This window comes from Branchiostoma floridae, chromosome 18 (assembly GCF_000003815.2).
Source record: "Branchiostoma floridae strain S238N-H82 chromosome 18, Bfl_VNyyK, whole genome shotgun sequence".
NCBI lineage: Eukaryota > Metazoa > Chordata > Leptocardii > Amphioxiformes > Branchiostomatidae > Branchiostoma > Branchiostoma floridae.
This window is the reverse complement of record NC_049996.1, coordinates 15,012,081-15,036,556: the sequence shown is the minus strand read 5'-3', so window position 1 is coordinate 15,036,556 and position 24,476 is coordinate 15,012,081. Positions and strand designations below refer to the sequence as shown.

At 41.1% G+C, this 24,476-nt stretch overlaps 1 protein-coding gene across 1 annotated transcript in view; it reads left to right on the top strand.

Annotated features, from left to right (window-relative positions):
- The window catches only part of LOC118406137 (tensin-like), a gene marked incomplete in the record, with an annotated part of 215,441 nt that overhangs the window by 172,121 nt on the left and 18,844 nt on the right, over window positions 1–24,476 (top strand). Inside the window, 14 exon segments of the mRNA XM_035806003.1 lie at window positions 2,850–4,652; window positions 7,117–7,263; window positions 8,352–8,575; window positions 9,718–9,813; window positions 10,809–10,980; window positions 13,054–13,152; window positions 14,932–15,066; window positions 15,756–16,158; window positions 16,686–16,766; window positions 21,716–21,841; window positions 22,232–22,363; window positions 23,051–23,191; window positions 23,652–23,729; window positions 24,253–24,396. Coding sequence (XP_035661896.1) covers window positions 2,850–4,652; window positions 7,117–7,263; window positions 8,352–8,575; window positions 9,718–9,813; window positions 10,809–10,980; window positions 13,054–13,152; window positions 14,932–15,066; window positions 15,756–16,158; window positions 16,686–16,766; window positions 21,716–21,841; window positions 22,232–22,363; window positions 23,051–23,191; window positions 23,652–23,729; window positions 24,253–24,396 — 3,781 coding nt within the window.

Here is a 24,476-nt window from a genome sequence, read left to right as displayed (position 1 = left end):
AGCGCTTCCCCTCATCTCATCCAAAATCTGGTTCAACAATCTTTAAAATGTGCACTGCGTGGACGTCCCAAACTAAACCATATTGTGGTTCAACAATCTTTAAAATGTGCACTGCATGGACATGCCAAACCAAATAAAAAACCATATTGTGGGCCAAAGGTTTCTCACAAAGAGAAACCATTTTTTGTGTGTCCATCATATCAAGTTTTGAACTCTTTTGAACTTTTTTTAAAACTATTATTTAAGAAAACTCAAATTATGCTGTTGATGTGAAAAACACCTACATATGGATTGATGTTTGGTACTGAGGGTCCCTTTTATCAATGAATCAAGATTTCTCAATCATAATTCAGAAGTTACCGGTATTACAATATCCCCATTTGGCATACACAACATGAACATCTATTACTAGTATTAGAATTGCAATGTCACCATGGACTAAGTCCACTTCCAGGATGTTTCTTTTGGCTGCAGGCAAGTGACATTTTTGCCCACAGACATAACCACAAGGAATTCAACTACATTGACTTTAATGAGACCAAGAATAGTTCTGTGTACTGGTCTTGTTGATTATCAGTACAACATTATCATAATTAGTATCATCCCCAATGCCTGAAGGTTTTCGAAATCATGGTAACAGCCTTACATTATCACTCAAATGTCATCAAGATCATTGACAGGTGTTTAAAGTGATGAGGCACTAATTCAAAATTTTAACTTTTTATGCAGCGAGGATGGCAACCTTTGAAGAAACATAAAATCCATGTAAATCTTAAAACTCTGTGTTAATTTTTTAGGCCAAAGTTTCAGTAACAATCGTTGTTGCAACATGAATTGTTTTAAATGCATGATAATTCTCTATCATATTTAAAGAAGAGGCTTGTAAAAGGGACAGAAAGAATATTCGCAAAGAAACATTGTCTCAAAGTCACCTCCTAACAGCTGGATAGATGTATCTAATGTTCAATGATCAAAGGTATCTATGGACAAATAATCTTAATCTTGTCACCAGGAGTAGTTAAAGAGCCACTGGGATTTGTGGGAGCCATCTTTGATCACTTGATAGGGTCAACAGTTCCAAATATCCTGTAACAAATTCTCCGTCTTTGATGGGTTGATTTGATATCAAAGCAGACAACACTAAAGTCGTTGAATGATTTGGCAGACCTCTTGTTGCATTGCAAACTTGACATTTGTGACTTTGAACTCTTGTGGGATAGTTAAATACTCATGGACCGCATCTGTTAAATCCATCTTACATACTCAAAGCTACATGACATAAATGACTAGTACTTTATATTGTATATTACAAATGTATGTATATATTACATGTACCTATTCCGTTACTGGTAAAAGTGATGAAACAGAGAATTTAACCTGTAAAAAGTACTCTCCTCCATAGATCTGTCTCCTATTTTGGAAGGAGCCCAAAATATGATTTTAATTGATGGTGGCCACCCGCTGTGCTGGATCAAGTGTCACTATGGCTTGAGCTCTGCAAAACCTCATCACATATTGTACCTGCTATGTTTATGTTGCATAGCTGCACTCCCAGGCTGATGATAAAATGCCCCACTTTTCGAATACTGTCAGCATGATTAGTACATGTCATTTCATTTATTTTGTTTCCCCTGGGTTAAAAATTATAGTCAGACCAGGGTCTGTTTTTCAGGTGTCCCTTGACAGTACATGCACAACTCAGACAAGCATTTTCTTAGTCAAAAGGTAGCAACAGTGTAATTTTGTCAGAATTATGTCCATGAGAATGCGTAGCATCACTTAAAAAACCCATGATGGGAGGAACTCTAGAATCAAAATTAGCAGCCATACCCAAATAGTCTTCATTCACGATTGTCTGAGATTATGATTTATCTCAGGAGCAGCTGGCGTGATACTTACAATATATCTCTGCAGCTATTTTTGCCCCATGTGAGGACCATACCTTTTTTTTTTCTTCTTCAAAATTCTACTTTGTAAAACATTCCTTTTCAAGTTTCTGTGGCTAAAGTTTCTCTGCACTTCAGAAAAGATGTAAACAACGACACCAAGGTCACGTAAATGGTTAAGTGACTTTGAAAATCCCCAGGAGCAGTTTTCGTCAACTGTAGCCTATTTCAATTGGGATTCTTCAAAGAAGCAATGAATCGTATGTGATGGTCCAAGAACAGCGTTTTGAAAAACAGGATCATAGTGAATCCACTGGGTTTTGGGGTGGGCTTTCTGTGCTCCAAGTAGGAAAACAATACACATGTTATTTTTGTTATCTGATCGTTGTAATACAAACTTTGCCCTGCCCTCACTGTTGCCCCTAGTTTCGGTTACATCCCAGACTATTTAAGCCTCTCCAAAGTGCACATCTAATTCATAGAAATCCTACGAAGAATGGTAAAAAGCCCAAGAACTATGCTAAAGCCAAGTTATTTTGAACTGAAACTTGATTTAATGTTTGCTTTCCACTGATTACACTGGTTGTTTTAGAGGGAGAGGTGCCCCCAGCCTTGTTGATAAACACTCACTGCTGTGCCTACTTTGTAACCCCTATATAGAGTTACTGACCTCCACTGCAGCAGTGTTAATTTAGACAAGATCCCCGCTACTATAAACTGCTGTGGGAACGATCTGGGTAGGCAGCTGCTGTGCTGTGCAGAATTTTGGCTTCACCTTTGTCAGACAATTTTGTTTTGGGGAGTCCAATATTTGAGTTTCTTATTTGAAATCTTTTGATCATCCTGCAGGGCGGCTAGCCTGTCTTTGCATTGGCTGGCCCCCACGCCAAATTAAGCAGACGCATTCACAGTGCAAGCATGTGGGTGCTGCATGTCCCTAATGCCTGACATATTTCTGTACAGTTGAAGTGGAGCACGAGCGGGGTCCTGTGGACGGGAGTCTGTATGCACAAGTGAGGAAAAAGGAGCGCAAGTCGTCGTCCGACCGCGAGAACGAGAATATTCCGAGCCCCACGACCAACGGCCCGACGAGCCTCCCCAACGGGCCTGCGACGTTCTCCGTGAGCAGCGACTCGGGGAATTCTTCCACCACGGAGCGGAGTGACAGGGGTGAGTTGTCGCCATACTCACCCGCTATAGATCCAAATTCTTCCAACCTGGATGAACTGCTGGATAACGTTGAGCTGGCGGTCGAGAAAAGCGAACCTAGAATGGTGAATGGAGTTTTTCCGGAAACGGTCGAGACCCACAGTAGGAATGTTGAGGTGGACGAGGCAGGGAATGTTGTGTCACAGGAGTCCAAGTCTAGAGTATGGGAGCTGAGACAGAATAAGCCTGGGTCGAAAATGGAACAGAGAGTGCAAACGTCACACCAGACAGTGACGATCCAACATCACACGGTGAACGGGAAAGATGTGCCAAAGGTCGAGAAGTACGAAAAACTGGAAATCGTGAACGGCGTGAACGGACCGGCAACGGACAGAAGCCCCGGCGGAAGTTACAAGCTGACGGAGTTGGACAGAGAGACGGATATTCTAGACGATTCGCCGCCCGTGAAATCGCAGCCGAGAGGACGGGATCCTATGATGGAGTTACACATCGGCGACCTGCAGGGCCCTCCCTCACCGGAAAACATACAGAACGTGGAAGTGCAACAACAAGTGCGGAGGGCGTACACTGTAAACGTACAACAACAACGCAACAGCCCACAGATGACCAACAGGTCAAAACCGGCCGCATCCAATCCGCAGCCGGACAAACCGGTGATGAACGGCCCTATCCGCGCTAACCCGGTCCCAAGCAACCCCTCCCCTCAGGCGAACATTCGCTCCCCGCCCCCCGTCAGCGCTTCCCCCACCCCCGAGGAAATGGCCGGTTTGACGTGGCTTCAGCAGCAGCAGCTGAAGCTGAAGAGAAAGCGGGAAATGCAGAGGTTCGGGCAGACATACGCTCCCGACTACAGCACCTCCTCCTCACCTTTACAGGCCCACCCTGGCTCCAGCCTCATCACTACGACAAGCGTACAAACATTTACATACAACACAACGTCTACCTCTTCCCCGCTTGCTGCCAGCCCGCAGTCCTCTCCGCAGATTCAGACCACCAGCCCTGCGCCGGGGCGAAGCGTCACCGCCCAAGCGACCGTCGTCTCCCAACAGCCTCCGCAAAAGCAGGTGGTGACGCAGGAGAAAACCTTCCAGGAGTACACCAATGAACTTCTAAGTAAGAAGCCGCCGGCGCCTCAGAGGATGCATTCGCCAAAGAGGTCGGAAAGAAAACAGGTCACGCCGACGACGACTGTCACGGTAACGCCCGTGCTGGAGAGGCCTGCATCTCCGCAGGTGCCCACCAGGAGTAGCAGCAGAGACGCGATGATGCGCCGAGGGTGGCAGAGTCACGGAAGGCCTCTCGGGCGACAAATGTCGGATACAACGCACGACAGAGAACGGCCGTTCGTCCAACCGAAAGGTTACGAGCCTCTTGTTACGACCACGCCGGTTCAACCGTACCAGTCGACGTCGTACACCTCATCATATTCGTCGGTTTCTTCAACACCGTCTAGTTCGCCTCACATTGGGCTTCGCGCCACGCCGCCGCCAACTCGGAAGGCCGCCCCCGATCCCGATTTCGGAATTTACTCGAAGGCTGAAATGGAGGCAGACCAAGGGGCTGAGAAGAAAGGTTTGGTGGGACAGAGAGTGAAGGGTAAGTCTTTTTGCAGTATCACCACTGTAATGACCTCCCATGGATTATCACAAGTCTTTTTGGCCACTAAACATTCTGGGTTTTTCCCTCAATGCAGAACTGTCTCAAACTTGAAATCTATTTCCGTCCCACTCATCATTTAGGAGGCAATTGTTGTTGATTTTCATTGTTAAAACTGACAATTTAAGCCTACCAAAATGCATTTTCAGCAGTTCAGATTTGGTGACAGACACTGAGACAGTATGCATTTTTTGTCTGTCCAAACAAGCAAATTTTAGGACCAGAGACAGCCCTGCCAATGGTTGAAAAAAATCAAAGTTATTTCAGAGATAAATATCTTCAGTCAAATTTTCCATGGGTGGTCAGTCCGTACGTTCCTTGTTAAAAGGATCAAGATCCGATGTCACAACATGCGGTCCTGGTCTGCTTAGCATAGCTCCCTTGCTGGGTTGCAATCCTGGTGGCTTTAAACATTCTCAAAGTAATTAGATTGGATATAACTGAAACAGAGAGAAAATTAATAGAGTAATTGCACAGTACACTTCTAGTGCTGTCTAAAATCAGCCCTTCATTTTGACAATAGACATGTAAACTTCAAACTACTATGTAGCTGGTTAGATAACATTGTGTATGTCTGCATGTTACAAATTGGCAGGTGATGTTCTTGAAAACAAATCAGTATCTTCAACCTACCTATCTTAAATCCTTCATACACAAAGTTGCCCCCCCCCCCCTCCCTGAAAACGGACATGATTAGAAAATGATTGGGAGCCATGTTTAAGTTATGTAAACTTAGAAAGAAATTTGTGTGCCTGATGTTCTATATAGAATTACATCAAATTTGCTCATCAAATACTACAGTGTGCTATATATTCTATCCCAACATTGTAAAATCACTATTTTAGTCCAAAACGTTTCTGCAAAAAAATGTCCCGATAAAAAGGGTTTATTTATAGTGACCTTCAGGGTTGGTTTTGCCAGCAACAAGGTCAGACTCGAAGTGCACAGGGCTGAAACGCGAGCTGACAGCCAACCAGCCATGTTGGTTTTGCCACCAAACTGAGAACCCTCTCCCTCAGTTAGCCTACAGAGCACCACGCTTCCAACGGGCTATAAATGGGAATGCATGGGCTCTCTATAACCAGCCAGGATTCGAACTGCCAACATTCCTGTCAGCCCTGCTTATATCATTCATAATCTTCCCTGTTTTACTGAGAAGTCGGCAGGACTAGTTAATTGTTGGGGAGACAAGTTATGACACACCCTGGGGCTAGTCTGCCCATAGGAGTCAGACTTGTAGTAGCCACAACACTATTAATAGATCATGTACTCTGCCCCTTATCTTAGAGCCCTCCCAACAGAGTCAGAACTATATTTGAAGAAAGGGTTGTACCGTGATGCAAGACAGTAGATAAAAAAATTGTTTCCCATGTGAAATCTTCCTAGATTGAGTTAGCAATTAATCACAAATTCCATAATTGATCCGTTATGTCCAGTTGTGATCAGCGTAATCTCCAGGACCGGCCCTTTCGTCCTGGAATTAGGAACGGAATTTGCTTGTTGGGGCGGGGAAAAAAATCACCCTGTCAAAAAACCAGAACTTCATGACATGCAACTGATGAAAATGTATTTTTGGAAGCTTAAAATATCAGATTTTACAAGAAAAATTGAAAAATAGGCTCCCAAACAATAAGTGGGATAGAACAACCCTTGTTCTGATACACCTGTACCCCTGCAGTACATGCACAGTGATGGATTGCCCACTTAGACACAAAGAGCCAAAGAGTACAGCTATAACTTTATATTGTGTAAAGACAGAGAAGACATGAATCTATACTGGTTTAATCTTTCTACATGTTCATGTCTGTGCCTTCAAAAAGAATGGCAAGGCCTTCTTTTACCAAACCTGGACCAAACCCGATTGATTGTAATTTATCAGAAAAATCCAAATTTGTAAATGAGCAAGGCTTAGAGTCAGGAAGCCAGAGCATGTGTCAAGATGAAATAATGATTAAATGTTTAAGACTATTAACTTCTGAAAAGATGTATGGCCTCCAAGGATTGCAACCCAAGCTTGTTTAAGGTGCCCTGTTTATTTGTGTAGTGTTTGCTTGACTAGCTATTTACAAGTACACGTTAAGGCCTTAATTTAGTCTGCCAATAGTGAGATCTCAGCTGTTTTACTTCTAACTTTATACGTTGAAGCAGAGTCTTGCATGCTCCGAGCGTTACCTCTGATATCTATCCTGCTTGTAGGGTATTAGCCTGTACTAGCATGCTGACTTTTTGTCCCCCTCCCGCCCTGTGTTGGTGATATGTTCCCCTTTCCCTTTTAACGTATCCTTCCTTCCCTATGTCATCGTTAAAAGGTTTGTCTTTGATCGGTGCCTACCCCTAGACTTGCCGCTTGTGATGGTGCATGTGCCGCTGCTGGTTGCTAACCGCTGATATTGTGACATTATAGAGTTCGAAGGAACGTTGCGTTTTGCGGGTAATTGGCCTTACCGGTTGGAGAGTGAGATGGCGGGGACGATGCATGGAACAGGAAGTCGATACGTCAACGGAACAAGTGGGAACCCACAAGAAAACGGGTCCCACCTTGGGTGGAATGGTAGGCGGAGTTTCTGACCGGAATGTTTGAATTCCATCCACGCACCTTTTGTCATATGGTCACATCATCACTTTTTCAGCACTTGTTATTATCTTTATTTTATATAAGATGTTTTGATTATGTATTTTATATGTAAAGCACACAATTGACCACATACTGACTTGCAAATTAACTTGGCTCATTGCAATACTAACATAATCATTATTTATTTGTAGGTTTCCAACATTAACCTTATGTAGGCACTTAAAATGATTTTGTTTGTTTGATGTAGATGATGCTATAGAAATTGTGAATTTTTTATAAATGTTACTTTAAGTCCTTGGTACTTATACTATGGAAGAGATTGAGTTGTCTAGTTTCTTGGTAGGCTTTGAAGTGAATGAAGCAGTGAGCAAATGTCATGAAAAAATCAGCTTTTTTTTTTACCTTTGGATTGTTCATAATGTTCTGCAGATACAGACCAAATTTTTTTTGGATAATGTCCATAACTTTGTATGTTTCAAAGAATTCAGTGGCTTGGTTGTTATTGGAAGAAAGCATCAGAATTCCTGTGTTCCTTTTTGGAAAAGAAGAAAGAACCGTTCTAGCTTGAAATACCAAAATTGCTTACCATATTTTGCAAGGAAGAGTTAAGAACCTTAGGAGTTCTTGAAGTGTCAAAGATGTTTTCTAAGGGCCTTTGCCTTAAGGGCCTAAAGAGACTCTTTTTACACAACCATTGCTTTATTGTCACCAACGTTTCGGTGACCGTGTCACCTTCTTCAGGGCAGTTGTTAAGAATAAAGCAATGGTTGTGTAAAAAGAGTCCCTTTATTCAGTGACGTTACCAACCTGATGAAACTATTCACTGGGGCCTTTGCATGTCTGTTTTAAGACTACCACTCAAAGCTGCACCAAAAAACAAGAAGACCTCAAAGGGAATGAGTATCAGAGTTCCTTTGTGGAAAAGTGAAAAAAAAAAGACCATTTCTACCTTGGAATACCCAAATTGCATACCATATTTTGTGAGGAAGAGTTATAGCTTCCTCATCCTTAGAAGTTGAAGTGTCAAAGATGTTTTCTAAGTTACTTTGCATGTCTGTTTCAAGACTACCATTCAAAGCTGCGCCAGCTTCAAGAAGACCTCAAAGTGGATGAGCAGAGGCCGGGACCCTCGCGGTACTTGCGGCGCACACGCAGCACGTCCGGGTACGAGTCGGACAGCGCCACCTACTCTCCGCCGTCCCTCCGGCGCCGGGAACCCGTGGAGAGGTGCCTCTCTCCGGAGCTGGTGCACACGCTCTCGAAGAATCCAGGAGCAAGGCCTAAGGAGGTAATGGCTTCACTTCAAGCATTGTACATTGTTTATGACATTGAAAATGATCATTCTCAACCTCCACAAATTGAAAATGCTAAGTTTTCTCACTTAAAGTATGCAACCCAGCATTACACATTGTTGATGACATTGAGAACAATCATCATTCATGTCTTCTGCTAACTGAAAATAGATATTAAGACCCTCAGAAAATAGACCCTCAAAGGAAAGAGTTTGATAAGATGTGTATTACTTGTTGTTGAAGCAAGTTTTTTAAGGGTAAGACTGGGCATGGATGAAACTGCTTGCTAGATAGAAGTCACAGTTGTGCAGTGAAGGGTTCAAAATTGGACCATCATTGAAACTCCTCTTTTTTTCGTGACAATTTGGCCCAATCTAGAGACTTTTTGTGTTAGGAGGAAAAAGTAGGATCTAAACTTTCCCATTTTGGTCTACATTTGTGTACAGCAGTTTAATTGATGTAAAAACAGATTTGAGTTGTTTGGAAGAAATTAAAATAAAACTGGGGTTAAAGATGATTTTTTTTAATACCTTGAAAGAGCCAGCAAGCCATTGTGATTCTTTCCAAATCTTAGTGAAAAACCAAGAACATTTCAGATTTCACACGTGTATTAGAAGCTTATATTGTGTAAACATTGCCAGCATGTCTTGCTGGTTAATAGTCATGTCACCATGACAGAATTTACACCATGTCCATTTTAGAAGGTAGAAAAATAACATTTTGAGAGTTTTTTTATTCACATCCACATTTTTTTCCATGAAATACCAAATACCATTACCACATGAAATAAATAAATAGATAAATGAATGAATTGTCAATATTCATATATAACATTTTTTTTGGTACTGCATTTATTATCTCCTTGTTTTTTGACAAAAGCTATAAATGTGACACCTTACGTTTGGGACTATATTGTTAGCAATGACTTCTAGCTGCAATGCAAAGTGAACCAGTCATTTTTACCTTGAAGAAGATGACAATTGTTTACTGAAACCTCAGCTCTTGACAAACATGTGGTTGTGAATAGTTTTAAGTGTTTTAATCTCATCAACAGTGGACTACAATTGGTTAATTGATAAGGGCTGGAATGAGTAAATCTTCTTTTTTCCATACCTACATGTAACTATTGATATTCCAGCTGTTCACATTTGAGGAAGAGGAGGAAGCTAATGATGAAGTTTTTGTGGAGGAGGAATTGTGGGATTACAATACCCCTATTAGTAAAGTACTAAGTGTAAGTTTGGTATAAACGTATGTTTGGTGGCACTCCTTTGCAGCTGAAGTGTCCAAATTCTGCCAAACAACTGCTGATGTTGACCAATGAAAATGCTGAGAAAAGAAAGTAAATTGACCAATGAAAATGGCTGTAAGAATCAGCTTATTACATTTTAGTACTGGAGCTTTGGTTGGTCTTATTGGCACATACATTACAACAACAAAGAATTGTTTGGAAATTTGACTTACAGTCTAGCAGTCTTATTGTCGTTGGAATCAAAGATTGAAAACTGATCAGCATTTGTCAGTCACAGAAAATGGACACTTCAACTGTCAAAGGTTATAAAATAGCTGGTGAAATGTCCCCACACTGTCCCCTCGCTACAAATGGAGGTGACTTGTCATCACTTTCCATGTTCAAGTTGTCAGTACCATAGTGCACTTCCAAAGCACTCCTGTATATGGTACATGCTGCTCTCGCCACCTCTGTTCTTCCATGTTTCCAAATGCATGTCACATCTTTCTGGCTCTGCACCATTTCATAATCTCCAAGCAGATGTAGGATAAGGCTCAGTCTCAGTATTTTAGGCAAATTTTTGTGGTCTTAAGTTAATCTTTAAGTACAGTGCCTTTTCTAAGGGAAGCAGAAGAGAGAAATTGGGATCTCTACAAGGAACATGTATACTGTAGAGGCTGCTTAATTGCACAGCCTATTTGCCAGTGAATTTCGTGCAATTATCCGGCTGGTGCAATAGTGCGAAGTTATCTACGGTAGCTAAACTGCACTGGTTCGGGATTTGGGGATTACGTGCAGTTATCAGAAGTGTGCGTCAATCCTTTCAGCAATTAACTGGCTTCTACTGTACTATAAGAATTGTGTGTAAAACACCAACCCATGCCTCGTATCTGCTTGGAGATTGTCATTTCACCATTGTCATTGCTACTTTATCTAAACATGTCACTGCTTCAAAATCAGTCAAGTTCTCTGGCTAACATCTGCTCAACCTCCTCCAGGATATCCACAGTTATCTGGAGGATTTGGATGAAGCCAGTCAGTTGGACCGCGGGCAGGGTTTGCGTCGCCCGACAAGCCCCGACTCGGTCGACGGTTACGGGGAACCGACGACCCCAAACTTCCCCGTGACCCCACGGACTCCGTACGCCAACTTGGGTAAGAGCCCGACCGGTAAGAACAGTTCCATTCTCCACCCAACGCCCCTGTGGGACCTCTCCTAGGGGCATTTGGCAATGTACCTAGCAGCACCCACTACCAACAGGACAAACATGTTTGCCTTGCTTGTGCTAGGGTCTTATTTCCAAACCAGGACCCAGCTGGGCTGTTTGCTGGAACGAAAAATAAATGTGTGTATCAAAGATGTACACGAGGGATCCAAATACTTTTTTTTACGTTGTGTGATTTTTATGTCACACTTTTTGTTTCCATAAACTGCCCGTCCGGGCCCCGGTTTGGAATGTGACCCTAGCATTGGTAGTGGATGCTGCCAGGACAGTTGACCTCTGACCCTAGCAGAGGCATCATGGGGGCTCTAGCATCCAGCATGAAGGTACACTTGTTTGTACTATGTCTGCTTTTTACGTTTATGAAGGTTAGACATCCTAGTAAACAATATTCAAATTCAATTCGAGAAAAACTGGTTCAACATACCAATGCACTAGCTCCTAAGGATTGTATGTAAATGTCACTCAAATGTAAGTCATGTTTGCATAGTTCCCTATGGTAAGACAATACCCATAGGAAAAGTTATTACATTTTCTAGTTAGCTGTACTTGTATTGAATTGTTCTGCCAGTTCATTCTAGTGACAATGAAGAAGAGTGATGGATGTCACTCAAAACGTCAGGAAGAAATGTCCTTTTTTATCCAGTTATAGAGATTGAATTGTATTTGAATATTTTTTTTTTCAACCTTTATTTAACCTTGATACATCATTCGGCCTATATGACTGTCTACTTTTTGTCTTGTGAGAACAAATGACCCTTTTTCACAGTTTGATAACTGCGCACAAGTCGATCGATTTACTACATGTACAACTACTCGCAACATTGTCAAACATGACGGTGTTAAAGCATTTGACACGCGAAGTCGCCAATTGACGAATTTGCCACAAGAAATCGTTACAGCCAGAAAGGCAACAAACCGTAGACTAATCAAATAACAATCGGTTTCCTGCTGTTGTCTTTTGTGTCGCCTGATTGGAAAATCAATCCGTAATTGGTGGACAAAAGCATGTATCGCAGACTGGGAAGATTGTTCCTGGGTCATTGGTGGTTACATGTAATGACCAAGTTATTGGCTTTTTGTCCCACAAATTTGATCACTTTCAGTCATAAATCACTAATGACACATCTTTTTGTCATTTTGGCAACCTGTTCTAATTAGCATAAATTAGCATAAATTAGCATTCTTATTAACCTTTATGAACTCCCATAGTTTATTAATGTCCTATCCTCTTTCAATGGTGTGTATAATGTGAGAAGGAAAGTTTTAGCAAAATTTTTTTGGCTCTGTTAAGTAGTGTCAAATGTTGTCTTTGACATCATACTCTTGTAGTCCATATTAACCCCTAATCTGTTGTTGGAAGACAGCTTAAGTCCCAATTCTGTGCGAGTAAACAGAGCATTACCTCACGCAAATGTAGGTTCATGTGGGTCAGAAATTGATTCTTTCTCAAGCATCTGTCCAAGTTTCTGCAACTGATTGTTGAGAAATTACTCAATTTCTATTCAGGTTCATGACCAACTCATCATCTTTCATGATTTTTAGTTGAACTTGTAAAAGATTTTATGAGTTAGTCTGTAATCATTAATTTTCATTTCATTTCATTTTATTTATTCAACCAGGGATGACATGTCGCCACTAGGGCGTTTTTTAACGCGCTCTGCGCACATAAATATAAGACAATGGTTCAAATCATCTTAAATGCATCGAACATAAAAATATAATACAACAAACGAAAGAAATACATACTGGTAATACAACCAAACTCATAGCAAACTCAATTTTCATAGGTAAGATATAGGTTTCTACATTGTGCCTTGCCTGGTGCAGTTTCAAGGGTTTAGGATGAAAAATGGCCTTGCGCCTTTGAGATGACCCCCAGCCCACTAACGTCCTCGGACGTAAAAAGAAGGGCTTATTTTTGGTGTCATAACAAATTCATCAACAAGCGGTAATTATTGACCACCCCTCTGCCCCGACGACGGCTAATCTGTGCTGCATTGATTTTCTCCTTTCCAAGGCAAATCACCAATCTATGGAAAGACGCCTCTCTCGGAGCTGGGACTGAAGGGGATGGAACCAATATCACCTCCGTCACCACCACAAGAGGGACAGAAAGGTACCAACGTCGCCTTAAAATTTGTCCTAACGAAGCAACGTTCGTGGTAAATGTCAGTTTTGAGAGTGATAAATTAGAAAGTGGTGTGGCCTGAAACTGCAATGGTCAGAAATCATGGATGACAACAATGAATACGATGTGAGTCCACCGCTGGTTCCTCCGAAAACAAAGAAGAAAGGTAAGTAAAGTAATTTCCACAGATGTTTGAAGAACTCCAATTTATATTCTTTTCAGTGTAAATTAGATTTGTAATTGTTGCTATCTACTGCTGAACATTTGATGGCTGTTTTAGGCTTTACCAATCTGATTTGATGGTTCTCAGATTTTTTATGTGAAAATATAACAAATGGATATTATAAAAGCAATGGCCAAAACTTGAACATGACCATATTCACTACACAAAACTGAGCGTATCAAGGCATAAACCTGGTCCTTGGGCTTTAGCTTCTTCATGTTTTTCCGGTTACGCATTCTTTTAAAAATTCGAGAACTAACAAATAAAATTGGTATGGCCTTACTACAAATGTATTTGTCCTTAATTGTCAGCATGTATGTAATCCTCGTCATGTACATTGTCAGCCTTGTTGTGTGTAAGTCCATGCCATAATGCTTGAAATATTGCATGAGGTAGACTATATAGTCTAATAGTGTAGTGATATCTTTACTCAAAACTGCTGCACTCCTTTTTTGCTATGCAACATCTGTATGGACGTAACCTGGAAGTGAGTATATGCTTTTTGCACAGCAGTTAATGCAAATGATTTGTACTTCAGTTAAATATCTTTTACTAAATGCAGCTCTTGTGTACTGTACATGTGTATATGTGCATTAGTGTACAATATATATCTTTTACTAAATGCAGCTCTTGTGTACTGTACATGTGTATATTTGCATTAGTGTACAATAGATTCAGTATAGTCAAATCTGCCCAAGATTTTAAAAGACCACCCAGGGGACCATTTATTAAATAATCAGGTCTTTGCGATGCTTGTGTCAACGAAATCACCATCATGAAAAAGTGGTTACATTGGCCAGGTGGTCTTCATATTGAGGTGGTTATTTAACTTGTACAGGTTTGACTGGATTTTACTATAGTAAAAGATACCATAAGCTATATGGTCTGTGCTAGAGTAGTACTGGCCTTGTTGTAAAAGAACAAGGTACAGCAGGTACATGATTAGCAGTTTTCTTCTCACTTACTTGTATTTAATGTCAGTGTAATCAGTGCATGCAAAACAGCTTACATGTGTATGTAGGAACTGATAAGCCAATTTCGTAGATACTGTTTCACTGGGACATTAGTTCAAACTTAACCTTTTTCTTGCTGTAGTTCCTCATAGCCAATTCAAATTCTGGCCCTTGAGGATACCTTGGAAGGAAGAGGGTTAAAGATAACCAGTGAACGGTCACATGGCTCGAAATACTTTTTTTCTGCATACCTGCACCAGTGCAGGTAAGATGGAAAATTACCTGCACCAGACAAATTTTACCTGCACCACTCTGAATTTAGGAAGTATGGATGGTACTAAAATTGTTCAGGAACCATTGCTGTTTTTCTTGTATACTTTAGATGTGGTAACAGTCATTGCAGCTGATAACAATCCATATACAGCTACATCATAGGACCTTTATGTATAAAACCCAGTACATGGACCAGTGCAGGTTAGGTGCAGGTAGACATCAAAAATACCTGCACAGCATTAATTTTATCTGCACTAACCTGCATATGCAGGTGGTATTTCGAGCCCTGGGTTAAAGGAACTTTTATTTTGTCCACAGATCTGCTAGCACGCAGTTTTGTGGAGCAGAGGGCAGAGAGTGCAGTCAGGAAGGGCTTCAAGCCAGGGGAGTTGACACCGATGACGAAGTGGAGCTACACTGCCAAGGCCACTGGGCCCAAGTACACGCAAGCAGGTAAGGATTGTGTAATCCAACCTCCCAATGCAAACAAAAGAAACTATTGACTACCACAAAATATATACACTTACTATTCCATGGTGACGTAAGCTGATGGCTCTGTGTATGAGAGAGCTTCAGGCATAAACCTCGAGTGTAAAGCCTCTGCAAGTAAAGAACCCAACACACTTATCAAAAGGAACCAGTCACCCAGTATGCTTGGTGAAAATATGCTAGCCGTAGTGAAGCCCCATTGCACTGCTGGCTGACCATACTTGATAATTTGATATTCTACAGTCCAAGGTTAGACTACTTAACAGTTTTGCCGGTAGGTGGTTTACCGGAAATGCAGTGTAAATAAATACAAACAAAATATTAAGTAATGTTTCAACAGCAATAAAATCAGCACCTTGGACAGAGCTGTTTGTGTGAAGATCACCTCAAGAGCAACAATAAATCAGTCAAAAACAAAAGATGCATAGGCCAAATAGTAATTACTCAAGCAACTGGAAGTGATTTTGGAAAGATAGTGGATTCTGCCTGAAACATCTGACTACATGTATTTCCAATATCATATCCATTTGCTTGAGTAATTGCTATTTGGCATATCTTATTATCTGGCTGTCTGACCTTCATCGACATATAAAAGACACACAGTGTGTTTGGTGTGACTCGCTAACCCCTGCACTTCTGATACTCCCCGCTAGGTGGCGCTCCACCTGACCGCGAGCCAGAGATGACCACCCCCATGGATCAGAACCTGACCGTGGAGGTGGACTCGCTCACGGCTGATCTCACCAGCAGCTTTGTGGGAGGGGAGGAGCCCAGGGTTTTACCGCAGGCGCCGCCTAGTCCTGACATCTGGGAGGTTGGGCCGACACAAGTGAACGGGAGAGGACCATACGACCGTGGGCCAGGTTCGTATGACCGTGGGCCGGGATCGTACGACCGGGGGCCTGGATCGTACGACCGGGGGCCTGGATCTTATGGCCGGGGGCTGGGATGGTATGGCCAGGAAGACGCGCCAAGGACGGAAACGAATGTCTTGCAGAAGTCGAGCATTCTGACGACAACGGTCTCGACAACGAAAACTCCTGGAAGGCAACCAAGGTACAACTTTCATGCTGTAGAATAAAACTTGTTCACAGCAAAACTGTGTATCACAATGGTGGCAGTGAGATATTTCTTAAGAAAAATACCAACGAAGGCATTTGTGCTCTATATCAGTGATATCATATATGCTAAGAACTTCAATTTATCAATTACAAATATAGCACAAAAGTTTGGTAACTCTGAGCATTTCATGAGAATGACAATACCGTACGGTAACTCTTTTTTTACAGTTGCCTACTTTGAAATCATGAATTTTTTGTGGTGGTTTCAACGGAAAAAAGATCAGACAAACTCTTGATTTTTAAAATGCCACTAAAAGTGCACGCCACAACTTCAATTAATTTGCAGTAATATGGAACTTACTGGGAACAAGTTTCCTGTAGTTGTTCAAAGGTGAACAGACATCTCTCATCACAGCCCAAAACATTTGACTGGCTTTTACCGAGCCCTGTTTTGTGATGAATCGAAGTAAATTAAAAAAAGTAATGATAATAAAGAGGTATGTTTTCTCCCCCTCCCCCCAGTGAAGTGCGGGTGCAGGAAATAGAAGTGTCTGCCCAGAACTCAGCTTCACCCAGGGGCATCCCCAGGAGTGCTTCCGTCAGGTAAGGTCACTAAAGGTCACATGAAGGTCACCACAAATTCAGAAATACAAGAAAGGGCAACTACATCTGTACCTCTGCTGTATCAGGTATATACTGCATTTAGCTGGATGAACAGTTAACTGCTGTAGTTGATTACAAATCAAAATTCTAACCAATGAAATGAATGTGCAAATTGTACATATACCAGGCTGTGAAGGAACCAGCAGAAGAACTAGATACAAGATTGAGCAGCTTGATAAAACCATGGCAGGGAATGTCTATCAAAAACTTGTTCGCAAGGTTGAGTGTACAGATAAGTATTTCTGAATTTGTTGCAGAGCAGTGTTGGGGGTTGAATCTTAAAAGACAATTCTCAGGAATTTTCTCCCGCTTTCTCTTGTACTATTAAATTCCTGTAAATATAGACATCCCATCCTCTTCCACTTTGATTCACCCAGGAACATTCCCATGACATATGATGGAATGACAGACAAAACCTACTATACACTTGTGAATGTGTGCATGTGTGATGTACTGTACGTCATGTGTGGGGAGGCATTATCTGACTGTGTACATGTGTAAGAGTGTGTGTGTGTGTGTGTGTGTTTGTGTGCGTGTGTGTGTGTGTGTGTGTGCGCCTGCTTGCATGTGTGTGTGTGTATGTGCATTGTATGACAGTGTACATGATTGTGTTTAAGTGTGTGTCTGATTCGAGGTGATGGAATATTGTGTGGATAAGGGGGAATGGGAGGGGATTGGTATCAATGTGAAAAGAATCAATGGTTTCCATCTGGTGTATCTGTATTAAAGGTGTGAGTTTTAGAATATTTGATTTGAGGTTTAAAGTTTTGAGATCTATGAGGTACATGTATATCAAAGCCACACATGATCTATTGTTAGATTAGTATTTATATCTCATCATGGTTTAGAATTAGATGATTGACTTCAGTTAGAATGTGTTCTTTAAAGATGATAGCTTCTCTCAGCTATCTTTCAGCACTAAATGTATACTAAGGCAGAACTTCTCCTTACTCAATGGTAATACCAGTTGATACCTCTAGGGACTGGAGCTGTAGAAATCCTTCATGTGTTTCTGTGGTTGTGTGGTAAGAACTTAAGGATGGCTACATGATTCCCGAGAAGTTTCCCCGAACATTGCCTCCCTGAGGGTCTGCATGCTCTTGATGTCCGTAAGGCGTAGGCAGCCTGTTTTTATTTCCCATAACTCGTAGGGAAAACTTCTTATCTACGTAATTCGTAGCAAGGCGACCCAATTTAGCGTAATTACCTTCCTTGATTTAACGTAATATGTTGGGAGTTCTTCTGAATTCAGCGTAAATCGTTGTCGGGTCCCCCCATGCAGACCCTCCTCCCTGCCAGCTCCCCTGTGTGGCCTTTTCCTCTCTTGGGACTGGAGCTGTAGAAATCCTTCATGTGTTTCTGTGGTTGTGTTTTAAAGACTGGCTACATGATTCTTGAGAAGTTTCCCCGGACATTGTCTCCCTGCCAGCTGCCCTGTGTGGCCTGTTCCCCGTGTGTGTGAAACCTGATGTACGTTGAGAACCCCAGAAGCACAGCTGTGCTGGTGTGTGGAGAGAAACTCTGCCCATTAACATGTGTTTATTGGGAAGCAGTTCAAAAGGTGGAGGGCAATTATTTTTCCAGAGGCAGACTGGGAAGCATTGCTGAGACACACATTGCTGACACAGACTCTGAAATGTCTAAATTAACTAGTAAAACAGCTTTCATTCTGAAAGCAGGTTACTTTCTTCCTCTAAACTTTGTTATAAAACAGTTGCATATGGTATGAAGTATGACAGGTTTTTGCAGCAAGTATTCTCTGTATTTTACACAGTTCGTCATGTCAAAATTAACTAATAAAACAGCTTTCGTTCTGAAATCAGGTTAATTTCTCCTTGTATGAGTAAACTTTATTATAAAGGAGTTGTACAAATGTATGTGCTATATTAAAGTATGACAGGTTTTGGCATCAAATATTCTTTGATTGAAAGAAACATGGCAAAAAATATTTTGTAATACTAATAGTTCCAAATTAATGCATTGCCACTATAATAGATAATTGTTTCAGAATGTATTGCAGTAGTGTACAATGGGATAGGTATTCCTTTGAACAACGGAAATACCTGTAATTCTTCTTGATTTAAAAAGAAATCACACCAGATGGTTAAACAATAACAGGAGGTGCAGCAGTGCTATTTTTACATTTCTAACATACTTCGTTATACTGGACTTATTTTAAAAAGACCAGTAAGGGCTTTTATATGTTACAAAGATAGGTTTACCTCTGCAACCACTCCCAAAATATAAATATATAGTAAAAATTAATCCTTTGGTCTTAAAGTTAATTTTGCATAGAGTTTTACAACAAACATTCTAAGTCCACAACTAGTTTATTCTATGGAAAAAGATTTCCTGTCCTGAAGTTTACAGCCTCATAACTCGAGGGTATTTATGCCATATGCGGATTTTACGGCCACAAAGTTGGTTATGTAAACATGAAAGGTTTTGTGGAAGTTCCCAAAGTTAGCCCCTCTGATCCGCCCTGTAATTTGATACGTCAGACAGCTCAGTGCATGTCCGTATATGGCATGACATGGTCACTTCATATCCTTTATCTGTTATAAATTGTGATGTCTGCATTTGGTTTGGGGTACTGTAGGATAATGTCGCACAGGATGGGGGTGGGGGGCAATTGTACATGTATGTCATGCCCAATCATGAGAAACATGTTTTTTTGGTCTTAAGTGACTGACTGGAAAACATAGATTCCTTGGGTGGTCTGTGTTGTGTTTTTTTTTCTTGATATCATAAGCACGCGTTCTTCTTTTTCCTAAACAAAATCTAAGGTCAAATCTGCAGGTGATTGTAAGCATTTCAGAAGTTGGCTAATGTCCATGCAGGGGTTGTTTTTATTGGAAAAAATGAATGGTTAGATATGATTATAATAATGTTTTTATTCTGAAGTGCTTGAAAGGGTACAGATTAGCAGAGCCCTAAACTTTGGCCCTGAATCGCTGTGGCATTCACATTGGTAAAGATTTATAATATATAGTTCCTTCTTTTGGAACCAAAAAATGATTTCCTTTCCTTTTTACAAGGAAACTATCATTAAGCATATTAATCTTTTACACAGACCCTACCTACAGTACACTATGGACTGATCCATCGTACATCTGGCCAACTTTCCACCAAATAATTTCCTCATTGCTATCGCTTGGGAGTTTCCCCCGGGAAACGTGCAATTTTGGAAATTCTACTACCGGCATTTATGAACCCGAAATAGCCGCAAAGATCGACCTCCTTCCAGCTGGCCTAGTTTTCTGAGATTAGATATTAAAGGCCTGCCTTAAAACAAGCAAAGAAGTGAGCTTCCCTTTCGAAGCCCGGCAAATTAACATCCTCTGCCTCTCCGCCAAGTCTTCTTTCCTCTTGATCTTTCCGTTAAACCCATATGGGATTTATCCAATCAAAACACAGGTTGGTACGTCAACGGAATGCTTCTCCGTCTTAACTCCTCACCATGGGCATCGGAAAACATCCAACCGTGCTTAAGCTAACATTTCATCTTGGCTTCCACGGCCGAGCTGGCTTGTTTTCTGCCTGTTTTGTGATGTTACGGTCCTTTTCATTGACTCTTGGCAGCTGAGTACCTTTCCTTGTTTACCCCCGGCCGACCCTCATCTTTGGTCTATGAATTTTAATAACGTCATAGATTAATCTACAGTGGGGTGCATTTGAAAGTCTCCACCTCTCTGCTCCGTCAACTCTGCTTGGCTGGCCTGTTTACTCACTGTGAAGATTTGTGTGGTTTGCTGTAGCACTGAAATAGAGGAGATACGCTAGCTAGCGCTGTTTCTGTTCCTTACATAAGAGTGGACAAGGATAGTTGGGGATAGCTGGACAAACTATTACTGTCATGTTGGGCAGGCCACATCCCGGAAGGTTATCAAAAGAATCGGACAGCGCGGCACAGAGGTTTGTTTTTCGCATTCTTGGATCAGTCTGTTTTCAAACTCCGCAGTGAAAAGATGGTGTTAGACAGCTCCGAAGTGATGCAGGGTGGAGTCTAAACAGAGACAAACTGTTAGCTTTTTATAGTTCTTTGGGTGATGTGAAGTCAGACATTTGTTATCAGTTAAGCATAAACGTTGACATATGGTCGACTGTATCACACATCGCAGTCACATAAGGTAAAAGTAATGTCTACTTAATGGATGCAAGGTTTTAGAGTTAGTCACGAAGATTAAGGTCTATACTTGGGGTGTGACAAGCAATTTTAAGTTGCATGACTGTTGGAGTGAGAATGTCGTGTATGGGGGGGGGGGGGCTTGAAGTGTCGAATTGAATCATAGTTTGTGTGAATGGTTTTGAGAACCCATGTACTAAACATATTTTGTTAATGTACAGTTCAGAACATATTAAGTCACAGAAAGTTACTGTTGTGTAAGTAGTTGCAACACTTTTTACATGTATAATGTAATACTATGTAACATTCTTTTTACCTTTTTCTTCATATTCATTGCCTCAAGACAGAAGATATTTCGGATAATCATGATGCACACCCTAAATCATATCTACCTTCCTTCCTTCACATCCCCAATCATTTCCTTCCCATGAAGTTATCACACACTTTGCCTGACCGCCATTTTCCTTCTATTCTGTGGATCTCATTAACAGTCATTTAGGGGATTTCAAGGTCACCCTGACTTCCCAAGGTCAACCTGTCTACCCCAGCTTCCCATAGAGAACCATTCACTTCAGCAAGGAGGTTAAAAAAGATCACATCAAACTGTACACTGTACCCTGTTCTTGGCTTCTTCTTCCTTTTTTAACCTCCTTGACTACACAGTAAATACCGTTGTCCTCTAAACATGGTAGTTCTTATATATTTGTGAATGTTAACATTTAGTTGTTGGAGGTGGTAGAGACGTTATGTTTATGATTTGTAGGCCAGAAAACCCCGTTCTTGGAGAAACATGGGAGCAACAGCGATCGGTGTCGCCGGTGTCAGTTGAAGCGTCACCCCCTAATCGTCCTGTATCGCCTCAGAAGACAGCTATCTCTCCTGTGTCAAGGTCTTTCTTCTTTCTTTCTTTCTTTTCTCATTCTGAACTTTCTATTTCTGTTCTTTCTGTTTCTTTTAATATGTCTCAAGTCTAGTTGAAATAACGTTGTTTGTTTCTTGATTGTCCTGCAAAGATATACCTCAACAAAAATTGTCAAACCCTGAAAACATTTTAAAGGTTTTGCAGAGCTATCCTTGAAAGATAGTAACAATGCAAATTAGATTCGAAGAACTTTGTTTAGTCTGAAACTTTGCATGGTCAGAGAGTCTGTCATAACAACCCTGTCTTTCTGTATAGTTTGTCCTGACTTGAGACATTAGATAAATTCCTTCTCCCTTTGTTTTCTCCCCTTTTTTTCCTTCTGTATACATACCTGTTTAACACACCTGTGGTTTGTAGGGGTGCACCTTTGCATATTGAGGAGGAGGAGGAGCCTGCTCTCACCCCCACTATTCTCAGTCTGGGCTTTAAGCAACTGTCAGGAGAGGAGCAGAAGAGAAACGTTTCTCCTCAACCTAGGTCACCTCCCAGGTCCTTCTTGTCTTAGTTTTGTTCTTCTGTTTTTTTATACTTTTAACTAACCCTTCCTTGTGTGGTGTGTGTTTGTGGCAGTTTGGTGATGATATGAAGATGGTGCGTGTGTCGTTTGTGTTATGAAAAAAAGTTGTGACTTCTTTGCTGTTGCGGTGTGTGGTGTGCTTGTATGCATGTGAGCATGTGTGTGTGTGTTCTTCATGATATAAAACATATTGATAATAATACATAGACTTATAGATTACTTGTTTCAGCTGTATAGCATACATCTTACTATATATAGTAAGTGTCTGAGTTGATTTAGGAAAACATTTTTGGGGTAATTTTTTTATGTTATTCAGATCTAGAGGTGTTCAGGACAACAAATACTACATGTACAGCTGGCACTTGGAAGTTAGACACACATGTAGCTCTGTTCCTTTGAAGTCAAATATCTTGTAGATACATCATGGACATTAAAAATGAATGATGATAACAGGTTTTCTCATCATGTTTGTAGAATGTGGAATCACTTAACCTCAACTTCTCTTCCAGCACACGGCTTTGTAACAGAAGATATCTTGAAACTGAATGTTTTGAATGTAACCTTCCTATATCTCAGAGAAGTTCTCTTCCAGCACAGGGCTTTGTAACAGAAATTGTTTTGAAACTGAATGTTTTGAACGTAACCTTCCTGTATCTCAGAGAAAGGCTCCCGGCGGAAAACAGTCACCCAATCACGGCGCAGCGGCAGCAAGTGTGGTCGCCTCCAGACATGTCGGTTACCGAGGTCGATTTTCAACAGACGCGACGTTCCCCTGTGCACCATGAGCTGCCGCGCCCAAGGTCTAACCTCGTCTTTTACTCTCAGTGTTCTCATTTTATTTCTTAACTTTTATCCAAGGTCATGTTGATTTGAGAGTATGGATGGCATCTACATGCGCATCAATTTTGGGCCATTTCTACAAAAAAATGTTTCAACCATACTGTAAATCGTACAAAATAAGCCAAAATTGCCAATGTCAATTCCAAGACCAAAGAAAAAGATGTGAAAGAACAAAAATGAAGAATATATAATTGTAAGGTATACCATATTCTGTGTTCAGTTATTTGTTCAACTCCTGGCCACTTAGATGTTATCATGGAGGCATCATTATTGGGGCCAAACTTTTTTTCTATTCGCACGCTTGCATCAGTTTTAGGGTTCCGATGCTATCCATTTACACAAATAAACATGGTCTTACAATAAAATTATGAAAGAGACCCTGACTTAATTTGATTATTGGTCACAAATTTGTGCATGCAGGAAGAAAACGTCTCCAGTGGTCATAGAGAACAGCTACGTTTCCAAGCAGGAAACCCAACGACCTTTATCTCCTACAAGGTCAACAAGATTTCTTACTCAGTGCTGTTTTGATTTCTTCTATACATGTATTAAGCTCGTAAGAGAAATCTGAAATTCTTGTACATTGCAGAAATTTTTCAACAGACGTGAGAGACTTACAACTGTACTGATTTGATTTCTTGCAGTCATGCTCTCAAGTCAAAGAAGTACCATAACTTCTTTTGAAGTTGTAATTCACCTTTATTTGCATAGTTACCTATGTCCATTGCTTCTAACAAATGGGTTTTAAGGGATATGAAGTCAACGGACGGTAGATTCAAATTGCAATCTCTTAATATAACATATTGCAGCTATTTTCAAAATGTTACAACTTCTGTCTACTTCGTATCCCTAAATCTCCGTCCGTTTGTTTGTTTTCAAAACAACAGATATAGGTTTCACCTCAGAGAAAGGTGAACTAGCGTTAATTCAATCATGTTATTCTGTCTAAACATGTGATGTTACAGTTTCAGAAAGCATAACGAGGAAACCAACTTGTCTTGTTTTTCCCTCCTTACATCAGGAACAGAAATGCATCTAGCCCAGACTACTTTAACTACTCACACAAACAGGAGGTCGTAGAACCCTGGGATTTCAGCCACCCCTCCCCTCCCCCCCAACGGAGGGCAGTCTCGCCCCTCCTTACTACAGTCTCCTCAACATCAAGGTTAACTTCTTTACTTTCACTTGATTCGTTTCTCCAACACTTTCACCTTTCTTCAGGAAGCTTGCCACCTGTTGTCTTAA